Genomic DNA, 26,590 nt, shown 5'->3' with positions numbered 1-26,590 from the left:
AAAGCTGATGTCAAGTGTGCAAAAGCAAGTGTTATTAATAACTCCATGTTTAAAAGATTGTGTTATTTTTGAGTCATTTAGGAAAATAACTAAGCCATGTTAAAAGATTTTTTTGTAAGTAGCATCACCACGTATCAGAGTAGGAAGTGTGCTTGCTTCAGAGAGCAGAGAGGCATAAACTCAGGAGGCAGAAGGAATGATTTTAAAATCCAGTGAGAATATGAATTTGAAAAGACCAGTGAAAACCAGAAAATGCATGTTATACGAACAGCATCTGAAAAATGCATAAGCTGCCAAGCATATTATTAGCAAGCAGTGCAACATCTAATCAATAACATCCATGCTTAGAGATTTTTTTTCTAAATAGTTCATGTTTAATTACACACATTTTACTCAGACACTTAAGAATGTGCTTATAGAATCACTGCCAAGGGCCCTTCTCTCACTGAAGTCCAGGACAACAGGAACAGACTAAAATGTATTACCATTTAAAAATTCGACTGTAAGAGCACTCTCGCGTTTGGTAATGTCGGGTATTACGGGAATATCATTCTCTGAAACAAAGTTCCAGATGAAGTCTGAAAAGTGTGAATCCTAAACAAAAACAGGCATGTCATTCATCTATATTTTACTAAAGCTTGTCTTTATTCACTGTACTTGAAGCAAGAGAGATATATGATTTTAAGACAAAAAAAAAATAGAATGAAACGATTAGGATATCTCTGAAAAACTGGAATCGTCTTCTGTATCAAAACTAACTTTGTCAACAGCAACATAAAGCTACAGAAAGATATTGATGTCCTGTAAGCAGAATGAATTAAATTTTTGTCAAAATAAAGTATTTTCCTGAATGCCATTAATGGCAGTTTTCAGACAAGGCACCACATATTAGCAGAACCTACTTACTGTGATGTTTTAATAAGCATGCAGATAAGAATCTAAAGCCAAGCTAATATTTCATGAGATGGCTGTGCTATATCCTATTTTCCACTGCTTCTTGACCGCTAATTTCATTGCTCTATTTGATTGCTGCTACATGCTGATGGAAAAAATACAAGGATCATGAAATACAACATTTCTTAAAGACCAAAAAGAAAGTGCTTTTTTTTTTTTTTTTTTTTTTAAGAGTGGGTTTTGTTTGCTTGTTTTAAAGGATAAATGGCACCCTTTAGGTAAATGTAAGGCTATTAAACATGCTCAGTTTTAAAGACAGACCACCAATTATAAATACCCCATATCAAATATTTTACGAAAACAAGAACATGAAAAATATGTATACAGTTACAGCTAGTTTACATCTCGGATATATTGAGAAGAAACCCATTGCTTTATTTCTTCAAGACTTCACATTTTATGCCTGCCCTTTTCCTGACAACTTCTATTGTCTGGTCTCTAAGTAGCCCTACTGAGAGCAGCTGTACACGCTAATTTGTGGTTCGCTGAGATGTCAATTGAGTCTTAAAATGAGAAAACAACAGCTGCAAAACAATACTTGGCTTTGGTGCAAATATTTTCTAAGGTGTACAAAAGTTTAAGTTGCTATTTCAGATAAACATAAATATGAACCTTAATCCTAGATGAAGCAAAAATAAAGTATTCAGAGTTTCAGTCACTTTCTATTGGCATTTCTCATTTTAAAGTAATTCAAATATTAAATGATTTAAATTTACCTTGAGAAGGGACGACTTCTTTCATCAGATGACAAACTAGCTTCTGAACTCATTTCTTGCCTTTTCTTTGTTCCAGAACTATTGCCACCTGTTAAGCAAAAATATGAAATATAAATATTCAAATAATAAATATGAAGCCATTTAACAGCTTTGGCCTTACAGAAATCAGTGAAGATATTTAAGTTAAAAAAAAATCAAATAAAAAAAGCATCTCCTACCCTGCAAATGCATAGTGAAACGCATTACAAAGCAACTGGTGTTATTTTGCCTGGATTTTGGCAGACTGCTCAATAAAAGAAATATATTGTCAAACATATTGAGGCAATCTAAAAGATTATTTTAGAAAAATCTCACAGTGTTTTTTTTTAATGCATTTTCCTCTTAGTGGTACCTACAAACATTTTCAAAGCAAACTAGAACACCTAGCATACATATTAGTTGGCCCAGGCACTCCTCCCAGAAGAAAATAGGAGCTGGCTGGACCAAACAAGAGAAGTCCTCATTTTTTGGCTCAGAAGCCACAATCCCATTGCTATAGGGAATTCTTTACAAACCCATCTGCCCCACTTCACCTTCAATCTAAAGGGGCATCCACATCGGATGTAGCCTTTGTCAAGCTATCTAGGAGAGAGTACCTACATGTTTGGGGTTTAGCTCTTTTCCAGGTAGCTTTATTTTTACACTGTTTCTGGACGTTATAGGTGTTTCTGCACCTATAACAGTCTTCAGCTACTGGCAAGCAACACATCACTGGTTCCCCAAGAGATGCACATAATGGCCATGCTCTTGGTGTGCAGTTTGATGACAAAGTCTAGGGAGGAACAAACATCAAGCAGTTACAGTATATGTCTCAAGATTTTTTTTGTGCATGATTAGGTGAAAATGAGTTAAATGCAGAAAAAACTTCCTTGAAATCATTTAGAGTAATCTGATAATGTCTTCTGAAGAGTAAAAATTTTATTTTATCTCTTTTTAGCAAAAAGAACACTGAAGTTCTGTTAAGAGTTGCATACCATCACATACCAACTTTAAATCAAATTTCAAATTCTGTTGAGTTCTTTTCTTTAAAAAAAATCTCTACATTCTTATTTACTTCTGTTAATCAGGAAGCAAAATTTTTGTTCTTCTTCCCCTTAAATTTAGCTTATTTTCTGGACATTTAGACTTCAATATTATTTGATACATCATTTTCAATCATTCCCTTTCAAACTAAGCTGCATTAGGAATTTTATGACTTAACAGCCAAACACACAAATATTTCAAAATTTTTTATCTGGATTTCAGTCTCCCCCCTCCCCTCCCATGTATCTCACTTCTGTACAGATTGATTAAAAAAAAAAAAAAAGCACCCTCATTCACTGGAATTGTATAATTGCTCATCTTTGCACTGATTTCCAAAGGACATGGTTTTGAAGTGCAAATGCGTCCACTTTTAAAGGCCAGGTTGCACTGCAGATTAGAATCAGGATGTAAGAAAAGCTTTAGATACAACTGAATTTATAAACAGGCCCTAATTTCTGCCAACTTAACTCTAACTCAAAACAATTCAGTATTTTTACATATCTTGGACAATTCTACTTTGTAACTCAGTGTGCACTTTACAACTCACTCTCAGCAGATACATTCTCTTCTTACATTTCAGATGCACAAGTTCTGCTTTGTGTGTCAGGCACTTCCAACCAAAAGATCAAAAAAAAAAAAAAAAACAAAAAAACACCACCCTTCTTACATGGAAGATGAGAGGAGCTAAAGCATAGGTTTTTCAGAGGTGGCACCAGGCCACTTTGCGGAACAATCTGACAACTTTCAACAGAATGACAAAACCCAAGAAAAGCAAGAGAAAACCTTCCTATGACGTGCACCATGCAGAGAAGCAGAGACCTGCATATCAAAGGAGGACTTCCTGGATGCAAGACTGGAAGTATCTCAAACTTGCAGACTGAATGATAAAGGCATAAACAGGGAGAATCAGTCACCATAAAAAAAAAAAAATAGAATTACATTCATGCTTACTCATACATTACTTTGAATGGAAAAGGAAATAAAAAAAAAACAGTTAATTCAACCTAATCAAGTTCAAAACTCCAAAGAAATACTTTTGCATGAGGCACATTAAGAAATTGCCACTCCAACTTTAAAACACTTAACATATTTTTCAGGGCTTTTAAGATGCTGTTTCAAAGAACATTTGTGCAATGCAGCAGAGGTTATATGCTCACTTCTTGTTTTGGTAGAGAGCAGCGTTTTATTTCGAGAGGGCATCCCCAGCCACGTCAAGAACGTCTTGTGCAGAGCCAGGTCTGCCTAGCTAACAAAGCACCACGGGCAGCAGATGGTGCAGAAATTCAAAACGCAGTTACGCTCGCACCTCAAACTTAGCTACCCACTGCACCCACGTGGCTGTGACAGATTTGTGGCCTCCTTCTCACACGAAAGGGCATGCGAAGCAAACAGCATCCAAACAAGACAGGCAGGCCTAATCATCTGTCCCATTTCAGGCCCTGCAAATGCATAGGGGCATATACACTTAGTTACATTCTGCTAACGAACTGAAAAGTGTTTTTCTCCTTTCTAGCTATAATAGGTAGAAAAATTTCCAGAGAAAGTAATTTCAGAGGGTGTTAGAACCCTGTTAAAGGAGCTGAATCCGACATGTGCTTTTCAAAGGCTTCCGTTTCAGGCAAAGCCTGGGAACAGCACCCTGAATAAGGACGCTACACTTAGCTTGCTGTAGATAAGATCTTTTAGCTAAGGCTAGCTTAGTTCTCTCCAAAAGGAAGATTAACATCTAGGTATGTTTGAAAGCAGTTTTAAGGCTATGGAGAAGACAGATATGTAGCACATCTGTTAATATCTGTATCTCTCCAGGGAAGATAACACTGCTCCCTATCCTTTATCCTCCCTCCACTTTTTTCTTCCTCATAGATGAAGGAGGAAAAGAGATCGTCTGCTAGCTGTCTTGGTCCCTCCAAATCTCATTTGGTGAGCCCTTTGCTTGTTTCTTCCTCCGATGTGACACATTCCCACAGACTGTCCACCTGTAGCTCATTTTATTATGACTTTTGCAACTGAACTGTATCTACAAACCCGAGCAAATGCCCCATGTGTACAAGTAACTCAAACATGCTTCTCCACTCAGAGGTACTTTTCTCCTAGTTGTCCATATTCCTCACTGATCTCCCCGATGATCTCTCCTCCAGGCAAAAATGAATCCTCGTTCTTTTCTAGTTCAAGCCTTCCCCATTAGTTCTTTTCCAAATTTTCTCCATTATCATTGACTTCCTGTCATTTGAGGCAGTAACATGGAGTCCATCGTTGGTCCAAACATACCAGCTGCATCTTTCCAGCTAGCACTTCAGAAATCCAATTCTCTGCCAGCACGACTGCAAACTCAAGCCAGGCCACTGTTGTCTTGCAGCTCTTCTTACTGCTTTTCCACACAAACCAGTCTCAAAAGACCATTCACCATGCTTTTTGTGCTTTTTCTGAGTCCTCTTCCTTCCCTCAAACAGTAACAGAAACTACTTGTTCTTCACCTTTAAGGCTCTTCACAGCCCAGCTTTGCCCTACCTGTCAATTATAATACAATACTGAGCTATCAATCCCCACTTCTGCCTTAGTTATACCAGACTTTCCTACCAATTAGTCTAATCACTTCCCTCAAGCATCTTTGTACTTACTTACATACTACATACTCTACATAAATGGGGGATCCTTCTAAGAACTCTTAAATCCACCAGTTTACCTTACTTTAAAGTCTTCCTTGACAATCATCTGGGCTGTGATGCCTATGAAACACATGACAACGGGTAAGTACTTAACATGCAGTGACTTGCTTCTTTGTATGCTGAACAATCATCTTGCTCTTGCCTCATCTTATCCCACTCACTTCTTGAACACACATGCCTTTAGCAATACGTCCATACTATCAGTTAATGGAAAAGAACAGTCTTAATTACATCTATATAGTAGTTTCAGCAAAAATAACCCAATTTTCTTGTACTGCAACACATCATCATTGTGACAAAACACAACCAGTTGGTATAACATATGGGGCAGAAAATAGAAGATAATACAGAACTAGGGGAGAAAATTCTCAAGTACTGTTCTTCATTTCTGCAAAAGATATATTGCACCATAGAACTGTTAGGTAAATCAAAATACTTTCCTTCATACAACAGATCACATTGAAGTCCACAGGTAAACTACTGCCAAGTTCAAAAAGGCACCTCTTCGTCTGAGGAATTTGTTTTCTTGTTTAGGTTTTTGTTGCTGTAGCTAGAAACATCTAACTCACTATAGTACAAAAACCAAGTGCATACTTACTCTCCCAAGACTAGAAAAGTAAGACACACTGTACTGAAACACAGAAACATTTTCTCCTGAGTACAGGAAAGAAAAGGATAACTTGGCAAAAGAGCGAGTGAGTGGAGAAGAGGTGAAAAGAATATTGGTTTAGAGCACAAAAATGTGCAAGTTGAAACGCTAGGTTAAAGTGATTGTCAGCTCCACAGAAATAATTCAAGCACAGGATAGTCATGTTCAAAAGCAGAAGGAACAGAGAAGAATTCTGTCTGTGACAGCTCTGCTCAAGAACAGCAGTTTGGCTGTGGTCTCATACTTTCTTAGCCATAAGTAAGCTCACTATAAGTACCTCTCCCCTCCAGTATGAGCTCAGAAAGCACCTGCTGCTTTGAGTTTCTGTGTAGACAGCACAATTTATCTTCTAAGGCATTGCAACAGTTGCCTCTACATACAGCCTAACACCAAAGTCAGGGATATCAGCAAAGTCCCCTGGATTTACGCTAAGGTCACCGATGAATGGTTTGCTTTCTGGCATTAGTTAGACATTAAAATAAATTTTACTTCTCCTCTCTCGCTCATTTGAACTGCCCCCCCCCCTTTTTTTTAAAGGAATGTTAATACCATAGTCATATATCGATCATTAATTCTAGGAAGAGAGAAAGGTGAGAGAAAGGTGAGAGAAAGTGTCTTCTGAAAATCCTGACCTTACACCCCAGCAACCTGAAACCAGTCATGCCTTGTGCTCATGACAACATCACGCCTTGTTTTTGTTAGACATCCTAGAAGCAATTTAGGCCCATAATTTTGAAGCTATTCTGATGTTGCTCTGCTCTATACTGGAAGGTCTAGGTGACCACATTTTAGCTTAAGTCAATTAGCCAGCCTTCATCTGAATGTTCAAAAGCATCCATGCTATTAGGCGGTATTTGCCTAACAAGCTCTAATAATTTGATAGCAAACATTCAGGTTTATATGAAAATGTATCTGAAACATTTGGTTCATAGCACACACAATCAGAGAAGCCCAAGTTCTTTGGAAAAAGTATTTTTCATTTAAAAGATTTCTTCTAGCCAGTTTCAGAGACATTTTGGAACTTCACAGCTCCACATTAAAAAAATACACTATTTCTCATGAGCACTAACTTAGTCTGAATGGCCAACACACACTGCACAGATGCTACTACAAAAACCCTCAGTCTTTAAATTTGAATTGGGTTGTTAATACTGAAAAGTAAAGTTTTAGTCTGATTGTTCAAGCAATAATACAGCAGGATGCAAACTTCTGTCACAGATAACACAGCTCTCCATCTTTTTTTTTTTTCCAATGTATTGTTCTCTCCACCTAGTGTTAGCACAGGAAGTGTGGGTTAGACAAGTGGACAGTGAGGTGGATTGAGAACTGGCTGAAAGGCAGAGCTCAGAGAGTTGTCATTGTCATCAGTGGCACAGAGTCTAGTTGGAGGCCTGTGGTTAGTGGAGTTCCCCAGAGCTCAGGACTGGGTCCCATCCTGTTCAACTTCTTCATCAATGACCTGGATGAAGGGACAGAGTGCCTCCTCAGCAAGTTTGCTGATGATACCAAGCTGGGAGGAGTGGCTGATAGAGCTGAGGGCTGTGCTGCCATTCAGAGAGACCTGGACAGGCTGGAGAGCTGGGCGGAGAGGAACCTCCTGAGGTTCAACAAGGTCAAGCGCAGGGTCCTGCACCTACGGAGAAATAACCCTAGGCACCAGTACAAGCTGGAGGCTGAACTTCTGGAGAGCAGCTCTGCAGAGAAAGACATGGGAGTGCTGGTGGATGACAAATTGACCATGAGTCAGCAATGTCCCCTTGTGGCCAAGAAGGCCAATGGTATCCTGGGCTGCATTGGGAAGAGTGTTGCCAGCAGGTCGAGGGAGGTGATCCTGCCCCTCTACTCAGCTCTGCTGAGGCCTTATCTGGAGTACTGTCGTCCAGTTCTGGGCTCCCTAGTACGAGAGAGACGTGGAGCTGCTGGAGAGAGTGCAGCGTAGGGCTACGAAGATGATTACAGACATGAACAACTGCCCTCAGAGGAACAACTGCAAGAGCTGGACCTGTTTAGCTTGGAGAAGACAAGACTGAGGGGGGATCTTATCAATGTCTACAAGCATCTCAAGGGAGGGTGTCAACGGGATGGGGACAAACTCTTTTCAGTTGTCCCATGTGACAGGACAAGAGGCAATGCGCAAAAATTGAACCACAGGAAGTTCCGCCTGAACATGAGGGGGAATTTCTTCACTGTGAGAGTGACAGAGCACTGGAAGAGGTGGTCCAGAGAGGTTGTGGAGTCTCTTTCTCTAGAGATATTCAAAGCCTGCCTGGATGCAACCCTGTCTACCATGCTCTAGGTGACCCTGCTTGAGCCAGGGAGGTTGGACTAGATGATCTCCAGAGGTCCCTTCCAACGTTACTGATTCTGTGATCTGATATACCAGTATTAATTAGAAACACAATTTTCAAGTTTGAATTAATTGTGAAGTCTGCATGGGTCAAAGTAGCTTTCACATCAGCTTTAACAATTTTGTTTTGACAAAATGGGAGTAGTTTTCTTCATTAACCACCAATTCCAGGAAAAAACCCACTGACCATTACAAAATTAATCACTATTATTTTGTTCTTGTGAGTAGGTAAAGTCATCTTTGACCCAGAACATACTGTATCAGTGCAAAACTGGAAAGATGACATATTCTCTATGTGTTCTGTATAGCCTGGGTTCCAGTATCTATTAACTTATAGTTAAACAACTCAGTGACAAAAAGCAATGCAGTATCTCTTCATTTGCAAAAAATTAAGATGATTTAAGTCACAAATTTTATTATTTCTCAGATGTAAAAAACCCCACACTTTCTAAATATCAAAACAGATATATATATATATATACACACATATCTATCTGTTATACATAAAAACTTTGACTGCAGTTAGCGTTTAAAGGAATAAATAGCCAGATACCAAATTATGTTTCTACAACCATTCTCCAAGTGTTTGACTCAACATGTCTGTAAATGGAAAACGTGCATATTTTGAAGGCTGCCAATTTTTAAAATACAGACTAGGTAACAGAAATAGCACTATATTAATCATAGAGCTCATGTACAGCCCATACATTTCCTAGGTCAAAGATTTTAGTTTTGCTTAAGTAACAGATCTCTTAAGTGAGCAATAGAAGTAGTAGGTCCTGCTCTCCCAGTGGAGGAATAAGAGCACTTTGAAGCACAAAGTGGAGAAGCAGTGGAACAGGAGAACACTGGGTTCTACTCCGGACAACAGACTGGTGTATACTCCAGCAGCTAGTTTCCTCTTTTTCCTTTCAATCTGCCTCCTCAAATTTGACCCTTCTTGCTCTGTCATCTTCAGTCTATTACACTCTTTTCATTCCAAAAATCTCATCTCTTGCACAAGAGGCATTCCCTAAAGTTCATGTTTCTGCTGCCAGACACTACAACATCTCAAGTACAACAGATGTTGTACATCTGACACAAAGCAAAATACTTTCCTTAACCCCACTTCCAAAATAGTAAAACAGTTCTAGATGAACTTAGCACAATACCTACCTAAATACTAGAAAGATAAAGAACTATACTGAAGGACAATGCTGATAAAGACAACACTGACACAAAGACAACACTGACACAAAAAGATACAGACAAAACAAGAAACAGATGGAAAATCAGAAGACATTTTCCACCACTGGCAATGTGGATTCTGAGTAGCCTTCTGAAGTAGTAAAAAAGATGAACTTCTAACTAATAAGGGGAATTTTTAAAAATAGAACTAGCCAAATCTGAAAAGAGAAATGTGGATGTCTATCTTTGGTAATTTGGTAATGATAAAATGACAGCTAAGAGCTATAAATTGCTATCATTCATTATTTCCAATAACAGTAAATAACTCCACATGCAAACAAAGGTAAGGTCAAAGAACAAAAGATACCATTGCCTTTGCAAACTCAACTAAATTATCTATGTGCACCCTTCTCTGGTATCCAAATGAGGATCTACCCACAGACCAACTTTGCTTTTTCTGTGTAATTTTATCAACAAAAATAACAGTTAGCAGCTTAGATAGCTGAACCATCACTATCCTTCAAAGTTAATAATGCTTTGAATAGGATATTACCAGGCTCAAGGGATCTGGCAAGCCCTGTGTTTTTACAGTTACCTTGGCAATACTTTTATCACCCAGCTATCAAAAGTCCTGTTAGGTCTGGGTTCCCAGACAGCTAGGTGCTCTACCAAAACAAAAACTAACAATAATCCCAGCCCAGCAGATTTTTAAATCTGAATAATCTCCCCTACCACAACAATACTATTACTTCACTTGCTTATAATCTTCAAAGAGCTGACAAGGATTAAAACAGTACGGGGTATTAGCTACCGTGATGCAGTAGTATTTGAAAGTAATCTAGTGAGAATACTTTCAAAAGCTGCTGCCTCAATTTAAAAACTGAGCAAGAATTCTCAGCCAGAGTCATAACTCTGAAATACTTTGAGGTCTTTCTCAAACTTATTTAAGCTAAGCAAGAGTATTACTGACCAGGGTATGCAAACTAAATTGCTCTAATATAAATAAAGCATTAATATTAAATTTCTCAGTGTAGTTCTGTCATATAACAACAGCTAACAATCATTTACAGATGAATTTTTTCATAACAGCAGTATCTAATGGATTGATATTAAATGAAGCAAAAAGTTGGGTAGACTTATTAATGCCTTTATTAGTCCACTCCAAGTGGAACCTCAAGAACCTTTTAACTTCAAGTTCAAAGGAGGACCTCACTAGGAAGGACGTGTGGGCGTGGGAAAAGTGTTGGCAGGATTATTGGCTCATTAAAGGTGACCTAAAAAGGAAAACAGAATAGGATTTGTGCCATTTCGTGTTTCTTTATGATATATAAAGAAGGAATAATTCTTTTTCTACTGAAGAGTTTTTTCCTTAGGAATTTTATATCTGGAAAGCAGACGGAACGTCGTATTCCAGATGTTGTAAAAGTGAAGTTTGATGAGTAGAGAAGGATGTCATTTTCATTCAAATACTTTATGGCTTTAATGTCTATTTAGGTCAAAGACATAAATAAAGGCTAGGAAGAGATTCTATTTTGTAAAGATTTAACAAACCTGCCCCTTCAATAAAATCAGTAGTTTCCTACTTGAGACAGCAAAACCCATTATAATAGATTATCATTTTATATCTTCTACTATTCACCTACCTCATGAACAGCAAAGTCAAACATTCTATTTTACATACATGTCTTCAAGATAAAAAACAGAAAGCATCCAGGAAGAAAACTAGAACGAGTCCACATATTCTCCTCTATATTTACACAACCCCCAGTATAAAATGAAACTACTGTTAATAAAATCTGATCTGTTAACAAAATCTCTTCTCTGATATTCTTACTTAGCCTAAAAGTGATACTGTATACAAAATATAACATTTTTGAGGTCATTTAACACAACGTGGCCTTTTACAAGCTTACCACAAGGCTCTCAATAGCATGCTATAAGCTGCATTTCCACCCTCCGAAAAGCTCGCTTCCACTGCCACGCATGGGAAGGCTAATTGCTCATGTTCAAACCAAGGCCAGGCATACTCACCTTTCCAAACACCAGAGGGGTTAGGCCTCAGCTTTGCACTGCAGTCTGATAAGTAGGTGTCAAGCGATTCACCAGAGGGAACAAAAAGTTAAGGACACATTGCTTAGCACAGCGAGGGCCATCAAGGTAGAAAGCTTGAACCTTTCATCTGAAATGGAAGCCTTGGAAGAGTAACAAAGGTGCAACATGACCTGACTGCTTTGGAGATAGCAAAACATTTTGTCAGTGCTTTCAGAGGCAAGGATTAATATCTTTTGTTTTTTTACTGCTGATAAACAAGTGCCTACTACCCACAGCTCACTTGTACATCCTGTAATCTTCCTGGCATGGACATTGCCTATGCTTTTGGGAAGAGGAGGTGCTCCTGCATCATTTATCAAGGGGGGAAAGAAAAAAACCAAAACAATACACCGCTGTATAAACAACTTCGTTTTCCTACAGAGAATGGAAGTTCCTCAACAACACACTTTCTCCAGGTTTTTTGCTACCTCCAAGATTACCTGAAGATAAGGGAAGTAGCTCATGACTAAAATGCATATCAAGAGATACTTGTACCAAACATCAGGAAGGTCAAGGGCATTTTCCATAACTTCAGTTGCCCTTCAGAGAGATAAGACAAACAGCAGCTGCAGAAGAGTAACATTTACACCACAAATCCCAGCATCAGTTAGTCTGTTACTACTGTTGCTCTGGCCATATTTTTGAAGGGAAGGGGGAGACAGACAAAGCTGAATATGTCCTCTGGGGTGGAGGGAGTAAAGTGGGCGAGAAGACTACCGTTCAGGTAAATGGCAACAAAATGAAGAGATCCAAGATGTTCTTCAAAGTCAATATACCAAACTCAAAGACAGAAAGTCACAGCAATCTGCTTTAAGGAGGATTCCCAATCCTACCTAGCAGTACTGAGTCATTAGATACCAAAAGGAAAGAGCATTCCTGAAGATGAGTGCCCTTGTTCAGTATTGTTTGGACTAACTACAGCCATGGAATGACCGTCATTGTCCTACATGATCAAGTCCTGAAATGTGCGCTGCCTGCACTGATAAATCTGACTGCTGAGACTGAGAATCTCTGATGGCACTTATATTACTGAGAGAATTGCCCTTCATTTCCTAAATTCTTCTCTAACATTCTGAAGAAGGGATACATCCGAGTGCTACAGCTCTGAAACATCTGAAGAGAAGAGCTTTTTGGATGAACAGGATGTAGTTGTGTCTCTTTGGTGACTTCTGCTTATGACACTTCCAGAGAGATGACTCATGAGATAAACTACAAGGTCAATTTTACTGCCAGGGTCAGCTGTCATGCAAGGGATAAAGAAGCATTAAGACACTGCAGAGACTGCAATTGTGATGTGCATGTTTGAGCAATCACAAGTCAGTGGATGCCATCATGAAGTTAGGATTCAACAGCTCAGTAGATATTTCAATCTAAGCCTCTATGTAGAAGAATTCCAAGCTTAGTCCTGCATAAGTAGTTTAAGGTACTCAACAAAAATATTTTCAAGTGATATCCAATACCATGCCAGCTATGACTCCAAAGCAGTGAGCACTCACTTTGCCATATCCACATTCCCCAAACCACAAAGCTTTCTCCTTCCTCCTCTACAGTCAATATACAAATCTCTAGAATATTTACAGAATATTAAAGATATAGAAATATTTCTGGTTTTTTTCTGCTATGGAAATACAAGAAAAATAAACCAAAACTACAGAAGCATTCATAAAGTTTCATCAAGGATTTAAAGGAACATTCTGAAGAACATCCACCCAACTCCCAAAATAAAGTCCATCAAAAACCCACAAAGCCTCAAGGCTTCCAGTGTTTCAAATTGAAGCTTTATTGCAAAGAATACAGTGAGTACTGAAAAAAAATTGTATCTCTTAAGCTTAGCAGAAATTGTATAGCAAAAATGATCCTGTGTAGAATATAAAAAAAAAAATTTCATTTTTTTTAAAAAAAAAAAAAACTCTCTTCCCCCCTCTACCCCCAAATAAAACCCTCAAACAAGGCATTCGAGCCCAAAAGGCAACACACAAAAATACTACCTCTATTTTAGAGAGTGAACAATTTCAGTGCTCCAGGGCTACAGTCTATGGCACATAATCATGAGCAAAAAGAAAAATAGTGACAGGTTAGAACACTGAGAAGCCAAAAGAGAACAAGAAGCCTGGAGAAGATCATGGATTGAAGACAAATAGCATTTGAAAGAAGCAACTTTGCTTTCAAGTGAGATATGAAAAGTCTCACTCAGACACAATGAGACTGCTAGCAACTAAAAACATGCTGCAACACTTAAATTACAAACTATCAAAACAATCAAGTTCCATAAACTTCTTGACTAATTTTCAAATGAGAAGTGTGTTTTGCTTCATTTAAAAGACTTGAATGGCTTGTGGTTTGTGTGCTTTTAATTCATCTGAAAAAAAAAATGCAATTCTTCCTTAAAAAAAAGCATCATTATGTTTGACTGAAGGACATCTAAAAAATATAAAAAATAGTATTCCACTCTCAAAATCTCAAAAATCTTAAGTTTTACTCTACCAGGAATATTACTGTTGCAGAAAAATTCAGAAACACAAGAAGCAAATTTTTATATTTCAGCTGCAAATCAGGCTCAAAAAGCAGCAGAGGAAAACCTCTGTAGAAAGATTAGTCACTCAGAAAAACACTCTATTTTTAAGCCACTAAAAAAAGCAGAAAAGCAGATGCCCTAGTACCTTTTCTTTGTCAGAGTACACACCTGCATAAATACTTAGCCAAACATCAAAATTCATAATGAAGCAGCCCACTACTTTACAAAATAAAGCAATAGCAAATTGAGACTTCTTGCAAAGAGTTCTGCCCTGAATACTAATGTTCTATTGATACTTTAGAACTAAAAGGCAGTGATATTTCAGGATTCTAAACAAGCATAACATATTTGCTACAGGAAGATCTTAACAAGTCTTGATAATACAAAATTTTTAGCAATAAGGTTTTATCAGACTGCTTTTGTAACAGAGGCAAAAGCACAGCTTCCTGTCTAGCGCAATTTTTTCTGTGCTTATTCTAATGATACACATTCAATTACTACAGAAAAGAAAAGAATCAAATCAGAAACATCTGTAGTTTGCCATATAATTACTGAATCTTCCCCATGGAGACTGACCTTTGTAACACTGATACGAAGACCTGAAAGGCGAAATGACAGGATATTCACATGCTTTAAATGTATAACATGATTACAAGGAATTAAATAGGCACTGTTATTTTCCATCTTGGTTTATGTTAGCATAAGCGTGTACTTTATGATCTTACGTTTACTCTTTGTGCTTAGTATGTAGTAGCTGAATTTACTTACTATTAGTGGATCCAAATCGCTAAAATGCATTGTTTTGATTATATAATAAAGTTGAATTTTGTATTTGAGGTTAGTATTCAGCCATTACTTTTACCTGTAATAGGAATCTTTTCTACCACGTTTTCTTCCTTGCTCTCATCTTCACACCAGCTTGTGATTTCTGTATGTGAACACACAATAATGAAACACATTTCAAAGTCACAGTGATCAGACTGGTTTGTTTTCTTTTAAGCTCTACTCCCTTTAATTTTTCACTTTTGTTATCTCTTGTTTATTGATCTAAACTATCCATTACAGTTCTTAAAAGAGGAGCCCACTGTGAACTTTACTCCTATATGATGCTACTATGTCTCTCTGTAGCTTCCAGAGAAAAGAATAAGCTACACAAATGTCTTAAATTATTTAAGACCCAATGGGATTTAAGAAACAAACAACCAACAGTAACTCTGCAATCTTGTCCAGCAGCTTGACAGCAATAGTATATATCACACCAACCTCAAAGAAAAAAAAAATCAGTTTAAATCAAAGTCTCCATCTCCTCCGTGGATAAAAGTAGCAGGAATTTAGGAGGCCTAAATTAGTTTGTTTACATTTTGGGGGTAAAGAGCATTGCAACCTAATTGCCTGTCTCTTTTAGACTTTGATGTAAGAAATGTTCTGAGAGCACACTAAGCAAGTTGCCATCTTCTAGTTATTACAGTTATTACATGGCTCATATATTACTTCCTCCTTGAAAGAAATTAACTATATTTTTAAAAACATTCACCTTTTAAGCTTGGAAACAAAAACGCCTGTCTTCCTTAGTATAAATCCCGTTATTTTTGAAAATTCATTCTGTGGTCTGGCTTTATAATAAATTTTAACTAATATATCATATGACTTATAAATGGCAGACTTTTTTTTTTTTTTTTAAACACATGTACACACATAGATCCATCTTTAGTAATTGCCCCAATGTTTGCTCTTTCCGCTACAGAAAAAGAATACTATCGATAGATACCATTCATTTTAATGAAGTAACGAGAAGGATTACTGCAGAAATATCTCAGAGTATCACCCAAAGTTCATTAAAAACACATGTTAATTTACCAGTAGCTGTAATACAGCTTCCTGCAGGTTTTGATAGACACATTTATACCTTACAACACAGGATGACAACAATTTTGAACATGCAGACAGACCTTTTAACATTTGTTACCTTGTTCCCTTGTACCAACGCTGTCAAGCCAGGGAGCATGTTTTGCCTGTTTTATTTCACCACTGTTGTTTAGAATTGATGGCAAGCTGTAAGGTGATTCATTACTCTGAATAGATGACCTATCTTCACACTCTTCTGGAAGGACCTCTCTCAATGGTAGAGCCTATAGCATTAAAAAAATAAAAACAACTGCAGCGCTATTATCCTCAGTCTCAAGCAGCAATGTTTTCCAATATACATTTAAGCTAATCTACACTTTACAGTGTAATCTGTTTCCAGGATGTTTTTGTTAGATATTAAAGAGTTAAATCAGTGCTATCTTAGGAATTACATTCTGCCTTGAAGTAAAACGAACTTTAATTGTTTTAATCACTATGTTTTCTGGAAATTCTCAGTATTTTGTGCCTCAGACATTCACAGTAGAAAAAATACAAGGGTGCATTAGCTAGGCTGCAATAGTAACAGACAAAAAAAATCCCTCTCCATTTCAGGCACACTGGCACAAGGCAAGTTAATCCACACTGTTTTCAATCGTTCAGATTTAAAACAATACCTAGAGTCAATGCATCTGAAGTCAAAGACCATAATCCCAAGCTTCCCAAAACTAGCTGCTGTCAGACTCAGTTCAGATTTTAATCTGTATTATTATTGCATGTTCATAAAGTTTATCCTCTCCTGTCTACGCATACTGATGTCTGCAGCAGCACTATTCAGACCTCTATACTTAAACATATTTTTAACTCAAAAAAAGATGACCAAAGTCAATATTTTTATAAGGAGCTGAACATGACATAAATACAGTTGAGTTAAAAGCAGGCTTAATATAAAGCAAGCATTTCTAAGACTATCATCTGTATGTGTTGAAAATGCTGTGTGCTGCTTCATAAGGCTCATTTCTGAGTATAGTAAAAAGCATTTTTTGGAGCTTATTATTCCATCAACACAGGAAAGGCTTTTTTGGGCATCTTTCCTATCTCTTTAACTTGTATAGTGCTCTTATTTTTATTTTTTAATAAAAAAAAACCACAGACTTGATTCTTTAAAATCTACTAGATTTATGCTCTAATTATCTAATTATTATTTGTTCTATGATTACCTATTGTAACTATTATTTGTTGAATAATTATCTGATTATATATTTGTTCAACAAATAAGTCAGCCCTCAGGGATGTGGACTAACATCTCAAAAATAACCCCAGCTGTGACATTTATATTTACCCAAGAGAATGGAACAAGTAAAAACATTTCAGACCCACAGGAAAACAATATTCTTGTAATTCTCCCCCCTCCTCATTAATCCTGTATCTATCCAGGAGCCCAGAATGGCAACTTTTGAGTCTTACATAAATTTTCATTGACTATTTTTTAAAATTAACCATAGGTATGGGAAATCATCATATAAAAATGCAAGAGCAAGCAGCTATTTCATCCCAAAATGGCTATTTTAAGTTTCCTTTTTTAATGAAAAAAGTTTTAAATTACAGATAGGGTTTCTTATTGAAGAAATTAACTCATTTAGTAGTTTAGCTCAGTGTAAAGTTTTCCACATCACAATTAATTCATTCACAATTAATTCATTCACCTATTTGTAGCACCATTTAACATCTATACAGACACAAACCACCATCAATAAATAAAAGTAGTAAGTGTAAACTTTAATATCATAATTAATCTGTATAGAAAGGCTTCTTGACATACTTTCAGCAAAGAAGGCTCTCACCAAGCGAACCAAGGTTTGAGTACCAGGGACTGAATTGATTCCAGAACGTTTATCATCCACATCAGGGGGCGAAGAGGCTAACACACTGCATAAACCACACTAGTCTTATTCTTACAGGAGGATAGGAAGGCACTCAAGTCCGTAACCCTCACAGCTAGAAGACTGTATTACACTGCCAAAACGGAAGTGTAGTAAGAACCTCTGTGTAGTCAGTTCGCTATTACTGTTTCCTATCCGTAGGGCTAATGCTCAGTTTTCTTAAGATGGATAATGCAAGAGATCCATGAGAGAAGAAAAAACCCTGATCCTAAGACAGAAGAGAATAGGACAAGATAGATGTAATGAAGCAGTACGAGGACAGGACAGGACCAGCAGGTAGACACAAAGACAGACTGCACTGGTAGCAGAGAAAGGGAGAGTACAGAAACACAAATGAGGTTACCTAGGGAAAAGTAGCATGATAATCCAGAGTAAGAAGCTGAAGATGCTCCTGAAGATGTTGAATGAGAAGTTAGGCCTGCTAGTCAGCACCGAGATCACAAGCGTTGACAGGACCTAGCTGGCTATGCGAGGGAGAGCTGCATTAACTTGACAGGTCTATCTGCACAGTCAGGGCAAGTTTTCTCACTAGGTCAAACTCCAGCTGGGGAGTTTGTACTGGAAGGCCTGTACAATCTTGTACATTTTAGCTGTGTTGCAAGGCTGTGGAATATCACTGTGCAATGCAGGACTTGGCAGATTTTTAAGCCCCCAGAGAAACAAGTCCTCGGCACAGGTCTGAAATTCAAACTTCAGGACCTTAAATATTTAAGATCCTTAGGTACAGCTTGTATATGTATTCATAATCACATTATATAAATCCTTATGTTAAAGCAACTGTTTTCTGTACATGCACATTATATATTTTATATTGCTACTGTTCTGTGCAGCCTGCTTAGAAATAAGAGGTTTCAAAGTACAGAATGCATCTGAGAATAAGTTTAAGTGAATGAATCCTGTTTAACAGATAAGTGTTAAATGCATACATGTGAGCCACAATAACACATAGCAATAAACAGATTATTACTGCATATATTGACCCATAAAGCACTTGAGTTACTGAGCTTTCATTAACTTTGTAAAAGGTCTCATATATAATTCTAATTTTATGCACAGTATTTACCTATCACCAATACAAAGATACATTCCTTGTTTGGATCTTTTCCTTGGTCAAATGTTTTAAGCTCTGAATACAAATTATTTATCGATATGCAGAAAAAGAAATTACTTTGGCTGTAAGTGAAAGTACACAGTTTAGCAAATAATACATTTTCATTACTTCTTTCAAATGTTATTAAAACTAAAAATATATCAAAGCAATACAAACTGCAGTTTTAATTTTTTATTAAAAAAATCAGAGAAAAAGTAAGTTTTGCAAATATATTTGATCTGGTGATGTGCTTTTATATATATATATATGTATGTATACACACCTACACACACACAAACTATGTACATGTGCATGCACAAACTACAGACAGTGAAAAGAAAAAAATTACAGCAAAAACTTTAAGTGTATTTAACTTCTGTAATAGTCTATAGAAGAGATTTCAAAGAGGAAGGGAGGCCATCTTTTAACTGTGGATTGATTCAAAGACTTACTAATTCTCAAAGCAGAGGCAGTGAAGAAATTACTTACAAATTACTTTTTTCCTATGACTTATCTCCTACATCACCTAGGAAGCAGCCAAACCCACCAGACTGGTGGCAGAAGACCCAAATTCTACATACAACTCTGCAACTAAGATTCTATTCCAGAGGAAACAAGTCATTTGAATTCTCGTTTTTGAGTCGATACAACGAAGATAACGGGGATCATACCTTCTTTTGCAAAGTGCTTTGTGATCAGCACACAAGAAATGTACATAAAACTTAAGCACTAGTACCACGGACTAAAAGGGAACCTTTAATTACAGTCTCTGCATTGTTCAGCATCAAACATGCCCTGCACTTGCCAACGAGCAAGAAGCGGCCTTAACAACAAGTGCAAGCACCGATCTTCTGTTGCGTAGTGCTAAGACCTAAAGTTAAAGGATTAGCTATACATCTAACATGCAGAATGAATGTGAGAGCCTCAATCTGAGACTTCTGACAGTGACAGAGCAACCATTCCAGACCAGATAGTCTTACTGGGAACCCGGCAAGACGCAATTCATCTTGCATTCATTCTAGCCACCGTACAAAGCTATTTACTTTGGATTTGTAGCAAAAGAGGTCAGGGCACTAGTTGGTCTATCAAACTGCCAACTGTTTCTTTTTGTTGCTTTTTTTTTTTTTTTTTAAGAGTTTGTTTATAATTCATATAATTTAACTTATAATTTAAAGTTTAAAAAGAATAAGCAGGCTATTTGTAAAATTCTCCATATATTTAGTATATTAAACATGATTCTATTTTTCAAAGGGAAAAAATAGATCATTCACTATAAAAAGCTATTAAGTCACAGAGAAAGACAAATGATACAAGCTTTGTGATAAATTTGCACCACAGCAAATGTGAGAACTTATTTAAATATATGAATGATCTGAAGGGTGGAAAACAGATAAGCTATTTAAGGTCTTCAGGAGAGTATTTTTTTCATGAGATAGAGTGGGGTGGGTATGGATGGGCATGTGTTTGTGTATTTTGAGACAAATGAAAAAGTTATATTCTCTCCCTATCCACTTTCTAATTACTTTGAAGAGCGATTAATGAATGGTAACGGCTTGTCATTTGGTCCTTAAAAAAGTAGCAGCTACTATTAATAGCAAAGGGTCAATTTCAACAGTGCAATTTTAGTCTCTAGGTATCATTCATTCACATACATTTTTCTTACAGTAGAACTATAAATACACACATCCATGTTGACTGATGCATCGCCAATCAGACAGCACACCAAGTGAGACAGAAATCCTGAGGAAAAAAAAAGTAAATTCTAGTCATGCACTTCAGTATTACTTGATTCTTAAATGCCACACTTGGTCTGCAAGTACCTTACTTTTCTGTGGAATTAGAGTTTCTCTTCCAAAACAAAAAGAAGAAGACAAAAAATGAAAAAGCTTGTGAACTACTTAATTAAGAGCAGGAGAAGGTTCTGTCCTGAGAAACACTTGTTTTGGTGATCTCTTCATTTTACTCTGCCTGTAATAAGCCAGTACAGTAATGTTTGCCTGAACACTCCATATTGTCAGAGGGTATTTATTCTCTGTGGTACAAGTTAAGTAGGTTCTGTTGATTCCATTACGCTTTTGATACAACATCACTGCAAGAGGCATTCTGGAAAAAAAGGACAAAAAAGGCTCTTGGCTGTAAATTGATGAGTTCTTTTCATGAAAACGTAAAGCAGTTAAGCCTGGGGAAGATTGACTGATCATTATATCATTTTAAGATTCCTTTGTTGATAAAGCTATACATCAGACAAGACAAGGGAAGAAGTTTACGTTTACCGACTGGGTTTGTTGAGCATGCTGAAAAAAATCCAACATGTATTATTGCTAAGATCTAAACATGTTACATGCCTTTGTAATAAGATATTACTAAATTGTAGGAATTTTCTTTGCAAAAAATGGAGCCTTTTGGGATCTCAATTAAGCACAAGTGGAGCATTCAGAAAGCTTAAAATGAAGTTCAAGAATGAATGACAGGCTAAGCCATTTAATGATTACCAAGTTCATTTGAACTGTCATTTAATCAGAATGATTCTGAAGAACTATTTTGTTTCTGTTTAAAAATAACATTTCTTAAGAGAGATGTTCACAAGCTAGAAATGGAGCCAAAGACTAAATACTTGCATGTGCACATACCTATATAAAAAATATAAACTACTTCCAAAAATAGAAGCTGTGAATTGAGCAGTATGGCTATTCCTATTTTCTTCAACCTCGGTTCCGTAACTAAAACAAGCAAAGCTGGTTTCTTTCACTAAAACCTTCATAAGCCTTGGATAAGCCTTTAATAAAAAACAAAATAAAAAATGGCCCAGAAATAGGTACAAAAATTACTTATTCCAAAGAGCTTCATCACAGCAGCTAACATCTAGCTTTGCACAGACATTCACGTCCCCCACTTACACTTGATCATCTGCTTGCCCCAGACCTCGATGCAACAGAGCTAGGCAGGAACGCCTGTCAACGCGTCACCATCTTTCCAGAGACACTGCAGTTCATTTGGCTTTTTTATCCCAATAGTACCGACACCATAACGACAACATACCCAGCTACCATGGTAAAGCAAGCAGAGGAGATTGAAGTTGTTATTATTGCTGACAACTTACAACCTTGACTTCGTACAAACCAGGACAAGCTTGCTTTGTCTCTTTGGAGCATCACCTTTCTCTTCTTGGATTCCAAGAGAATTTCAGACACTATGAAAAGCCAGACTGCTTCACCTTCAACTAGCCAAAGCAAAATAAAGTGACCTTTGCCCCTGTGGTCAGAGGACGCCTTCAGAGATGGCAGCATTTATCCAACTCAGAAATCTTAAAATACAAATAACTAAACATAATTTTCAAATACAACCAAAGACTAATCTTTTCTTTGAAAAGTTAAGCCTTCACCTTCAACCAAACAAATAAAACTAAAATTGTACAACTCTGTACGGGAGTTGGACCTTTCTCATTTATCATTTTCTTTGCACAAGTTCTTCTGTGGAGCCTTCAGAAACTGAAACAAATGCAATGTAGCTACTCACCTATTAAGTTTTGATGACATTGAAACATTGCTCTAGAAGTTTGCTGCAGCCAATATATCCCCAAATAGACTTCAGGGAGTCCTTCCAACTTTATAAAGCTGTAAGTGGTTTAAAGGCTCATTTAACTCAGACTACCAGGTGTTTCTGTAAAATGTTATTGTAGCTGGAAATCTCTTGAGACCTACCTGAGCACCATTTTTGCACTGCTTTACGTTTACTAAGTATTGAAGTTTCTCTTATAAACCCCTTATATCTGTATTTTTATCATCACTGCAGAAGTGGAAAAGCGAAAGAGAAAGTGAGAACACAGGATTGGTGATCATAAGAATCAGTGCAAGAGATCTGACAGGAGCTGCAGACTATTAAGTCTAGTAGTCGTTCACACTAAAAAGCTCCATTTTTTATGTTCTGCTCTCTCAGAATGATCTGTCAGCAGCACAGGTTCACATAGAGAAGTTGCAAATAACAAGTAAAACAGATGGACAAATAAGTGCTAACCTGAGCATCTGCTACATTTTTATCCGAAATCAGCAAGGCGTCGAACATCTTTGCTACTTCGTCAGTAAGCAAAACACGGTGCTTTTTCAAGAACAAGGCATGTTTGCTCAAACAAGCCCATAAAATGGCAAGATCCAATAGCTGGCCTGACCTGAAGAACAATAAGTATTATTGAGATAATACATGTAAACAAGATTTACCAAATCCTGTATTATTTATATAATACATTTTATACTATTCATTTACTTGACCAGAGCTGGACAAAGCAGTTCAATGTTTTATAGGAAAACCTAACATTTTTTCAATAATTCATAGTGTTCCATTTTGCACTTCTGAAGTTTTTAAAAGCAAAACCACAAGAAGTCTTTTTTCACTCCTGCAAGTTTTGAAAAGCTGAGTGGTGGAGAGGGTTCAATGACAACACAAGGAATCAAATGTCCTAAGGTCTCTTGGATTAGTCATGATATTAAGTGTCAGGAGTTATTAAACTGTTTTCTCTTCTGTAGCTCCCAGTCTTAGTCAAACCTCATTTATTCTATTAAGCAGTCTACTAGGGACCATTTCCACAGTCACTTTCCCAAAATTAGTTCATTAATTTTGAGAAAAAAAGTGTGATACTCCAATTGTGTTTGCCAAAGATGTTTGTTTTTCCAATTGCTCCACTGGAGAAAAAAAAAAAAAACACATTTAGGAAATTCTGCAATAACATATTAGTGCTCAGAGAGATAATCTGCCTCTAAAGGAAAACCAGACACAGTTAAATAGACTATTCTTCAGTGCTAACAAGTGCCCTGATCCTGCTAACACTTAAGCACTTCTGAACCTGTAGCATGGATGAAGTTCTAGACAATTTCTGTTCTTTTTTATTTAGTTTTCATTCCTTCATTAAAAGGCCTTAAAACCAATTCTCCTTTGTCCTTGTAACATACACATAGGAAAGAAAGCATTTGAATAACTGTGATTTATTGGTTTTGAAGGATAAACGCATCTTCTGCTTCACAGAAAAAAAATCACCTCTGAAAATTACAGTCCACATCCTCATGTTTCCAACATTCACACTGAAAATAAATATTACTGGTTGACAAGGATGGAAAAATAGATCTCTTAAAGGAAACTAGAATGAGAAATTCAACAAACTCAGTGAGACAGTGGAAACTAAGGCTGAGCTCTGCCTAGTAGAATAAAATACATTACCAATTAGGCAACTTAGAAGCAACTTTCCCGTATGGTCATCCTATCTGCTTTCCTGCATATGCAGATGTATACAAAGTACATTAAATGTTTGTAATATATAAAGTGTTTAACAAATTAAATGCTTAACATTTAAATGTTTAACTTCTACTGATATTGAGACAATATTTTACCATGTCTCTTACTCACCTTAGTGAAAGGTAACGACTAACAGTTACACAATGCATATCTTGAAAAAGATTTATAATTAACACCTAAAAAATAGATACATCAACTTTTAAAAAGAAGAGTTTACTTAAAACAATTTAAAAATTGACCACTGAAAACATGCTTAATCATCTCATTTAGAACCACATAGCTGATAGTGAGACATAGAAAAAAAAAAATCAGTAATCAGTGGTGATCTTAAGTATCAATCAGAAGTCTGACCTAGGTTATGCTTTCTCTTCATGAAAGCATCACAAACAGATTTGGATGGTAAAAAATGTTAATCATACAAATACATAAGTTCTGTGTTTACAATACCTGATTTGGTTTTCTCCCATAGTTCTACCTTTAACATCGAGTGTTTTCTCAGGTAAGAGGCATCCATTCAGTATGCTATGTAATAAACCCTGAAGCTGATGAAGGACAACTGCTTCACATGCTTCAAGGTCTTCTTCTTTCAAACTGCCAGTCTGATTACAAGAGCTACAAAATAAAGAAGGTACTACATGAAAAAGCCCAGAGAGATAGCTAGAATAGATATGGATACAGAATCTGTAAAAATTCCTTTGACTAATAGAATAACCACAGAACAACCTAGACAGAAAAACATTCATAGCTAAGTGTTTTGAAAGACAGAATATAGGACAGTGATGTTAAAAACAATGCTTAGAAAATAATAAATTTAATTTTAAACTTTTGCTTTTTGACAGTGAATTATGTGATGCCTGAAAAAAGTTCTCCCTCCTAATGAAAGGAACCTAACATGAAGATATTAATTGGCTGAAAAGACACTTTGGATCAATCACAAGGAAAGAGCAAAGGTTTCCCCCCACCCCTTAAAAACAGTCACTAATTATTCTTGTCAGTAAACAACTCTGTCAGGTCTAGCTGCAGAAAGTGTTACACTGAAGTTATTGATCACCTCCTTCTAGAGAGGAAACATTCACATGCATTTTATTTAGGAGATAAGATTTGATAGCCATATACCATGACAAGAAGAAAAAGACCACTTTTACATAGAGAACCATGAAAATAGGATAATTTAATAGGATAGAAAAACAATCTGATTATCATCCAGGAGTTTGTCCACATGCACAATGTTAAACTCTGCTGTAAAAACAAGCGGAACTAGCATATATGTTGCAATTAAACTATTCTTGTTTGGGCAGCCCTGAATATGCTACAGTCAAAGCAATTATGTTGCAGAAAACCTTATCTAATGGTAGACTCCGCAGGACAAGCCTACTGGAAATCCTTCTTCCATCATCTCCTGTTAATCTTTTATTTTTTTTTTAATTTGAGAATGCTAGTTTACAGAGCTTGACATTTAACTCTGAATAAAATTATAAAGCTATTCACCGTTCTTGTAAGTAAAAACACAGTGGCATGGAAGGTTGCAAAAAGTGATAAATTTAAGGAGTATTTGTTGAAATAATTTGAGTATGTAGGTTTAAGTGCTATATTTCAACTCTCTGATGACACTGAAACAGTGGAAGGGGAGAGAGGCTTCTTAGCAACTGCAAATGTTTATTTGCAGGAGCTCACATGCTCTCTGCACCAGCCATTTGTCACCAAAACAGTGAAGACTGCTAGCGCACATCTCAAAAGGCTATGGTACAGCTGCTAGGTAATAACTTCCAAGTCATTACTCACCTGAATTAAATTAAAATCTTGTAAGTAATTAGCAATGAAATTTTTATAAATATTACAGCTAAATGTACTAAAGCAAGCAAACAAAAATAAATGAGATGAGATTAAGGAACAGGCAACACTATTACCTTCTCTATTTTCTACTATCTAACTTAGAACAGCAACAACAGCTCAGATGAAAGTGACATTAACCTTATTAGCTGTTCCATCTTTGCAGCACTTGTGCTTCCTCTCTGGTATAATGCCAAGCATTTTGGGCTTGCCATTTCAACCAAATCTTCTATGAATTGCAGTAAATGAGAGAATCCTTCGAAAGTCAAAAAGTTCCTGCAGATAGATCATAAACAGTATTAAGTTATTACAGGTATTAAAAAAATTCCAACCCAAGATACAGAAATACCTATCCTTATTTTTGCTTTTACACTCCCACGGAAGTGTTTAACAAAGGAGCTAAAATACCTGACAAAGACAGACAGTAAATCCTGG

General features: G+C 36.7%; 1 protein-coding gene across 4 annotated transcripts in view; it reads right to left on the bottom strand.

Annotated features, from left to right (window-relative positions):
• The window catches only part of KIZ (kizuna centrosomal protein), a 71,942-nt gene that overhangs the window by 9,297 nt on the left and 36,055 nt on the right, over positions 1–26,590 (bottom strand). For 3 of the 4 annotated variants that reach the window (XM_062571343.1, XM_062571344.1, XM_062571345.1), the window contains 6 exons: positions 26,297–26,431; positions 24,773–24,937; positions 23,057–23,207; positions 16,134–16,296; positions 15,030–15,095; positions 1,671–1,758 (listed from right to left, as the gene is read on the bottom strand). In XM_062571343.1, the coding sequence (XP_062427327.1) occupies positions 1,671–1,758; positions 15,030–15,095; positions 16,134–16,296; positions 23,057–23,207; positions 24,773–24,937; positions 26,297–26,431 (768 nt within the window). Of the gene's footprint in view, positions 1–1,670; positions 1,759–15,029; positions 15,096–16,133; positions 16,297–20,705; positions 20,783–23,056; positions 23,208–24,772; positions 24,938–26,296; positions 26,432–26,590 lie in introns of those variants that run through there. The other variant, XM_062571346.1, reaches the window with a different exon arrangement.

This window comes from Rhea pennata, chromosome 3 (assembly GCF_028389875.1).
Source record: "Rhea pennata isolate bPtePen1 chromosome 3, bPtePen1.pri, whole genome shotgun sequence".
NCBI lineage: Eukaryota > Metazoa > Chordata > Aves > Rheiformes > Rheidae > Rhea > Rhea pennata.
This window is presented reverse-complemented; position numbering and strand designations above follow the sequence as displayed.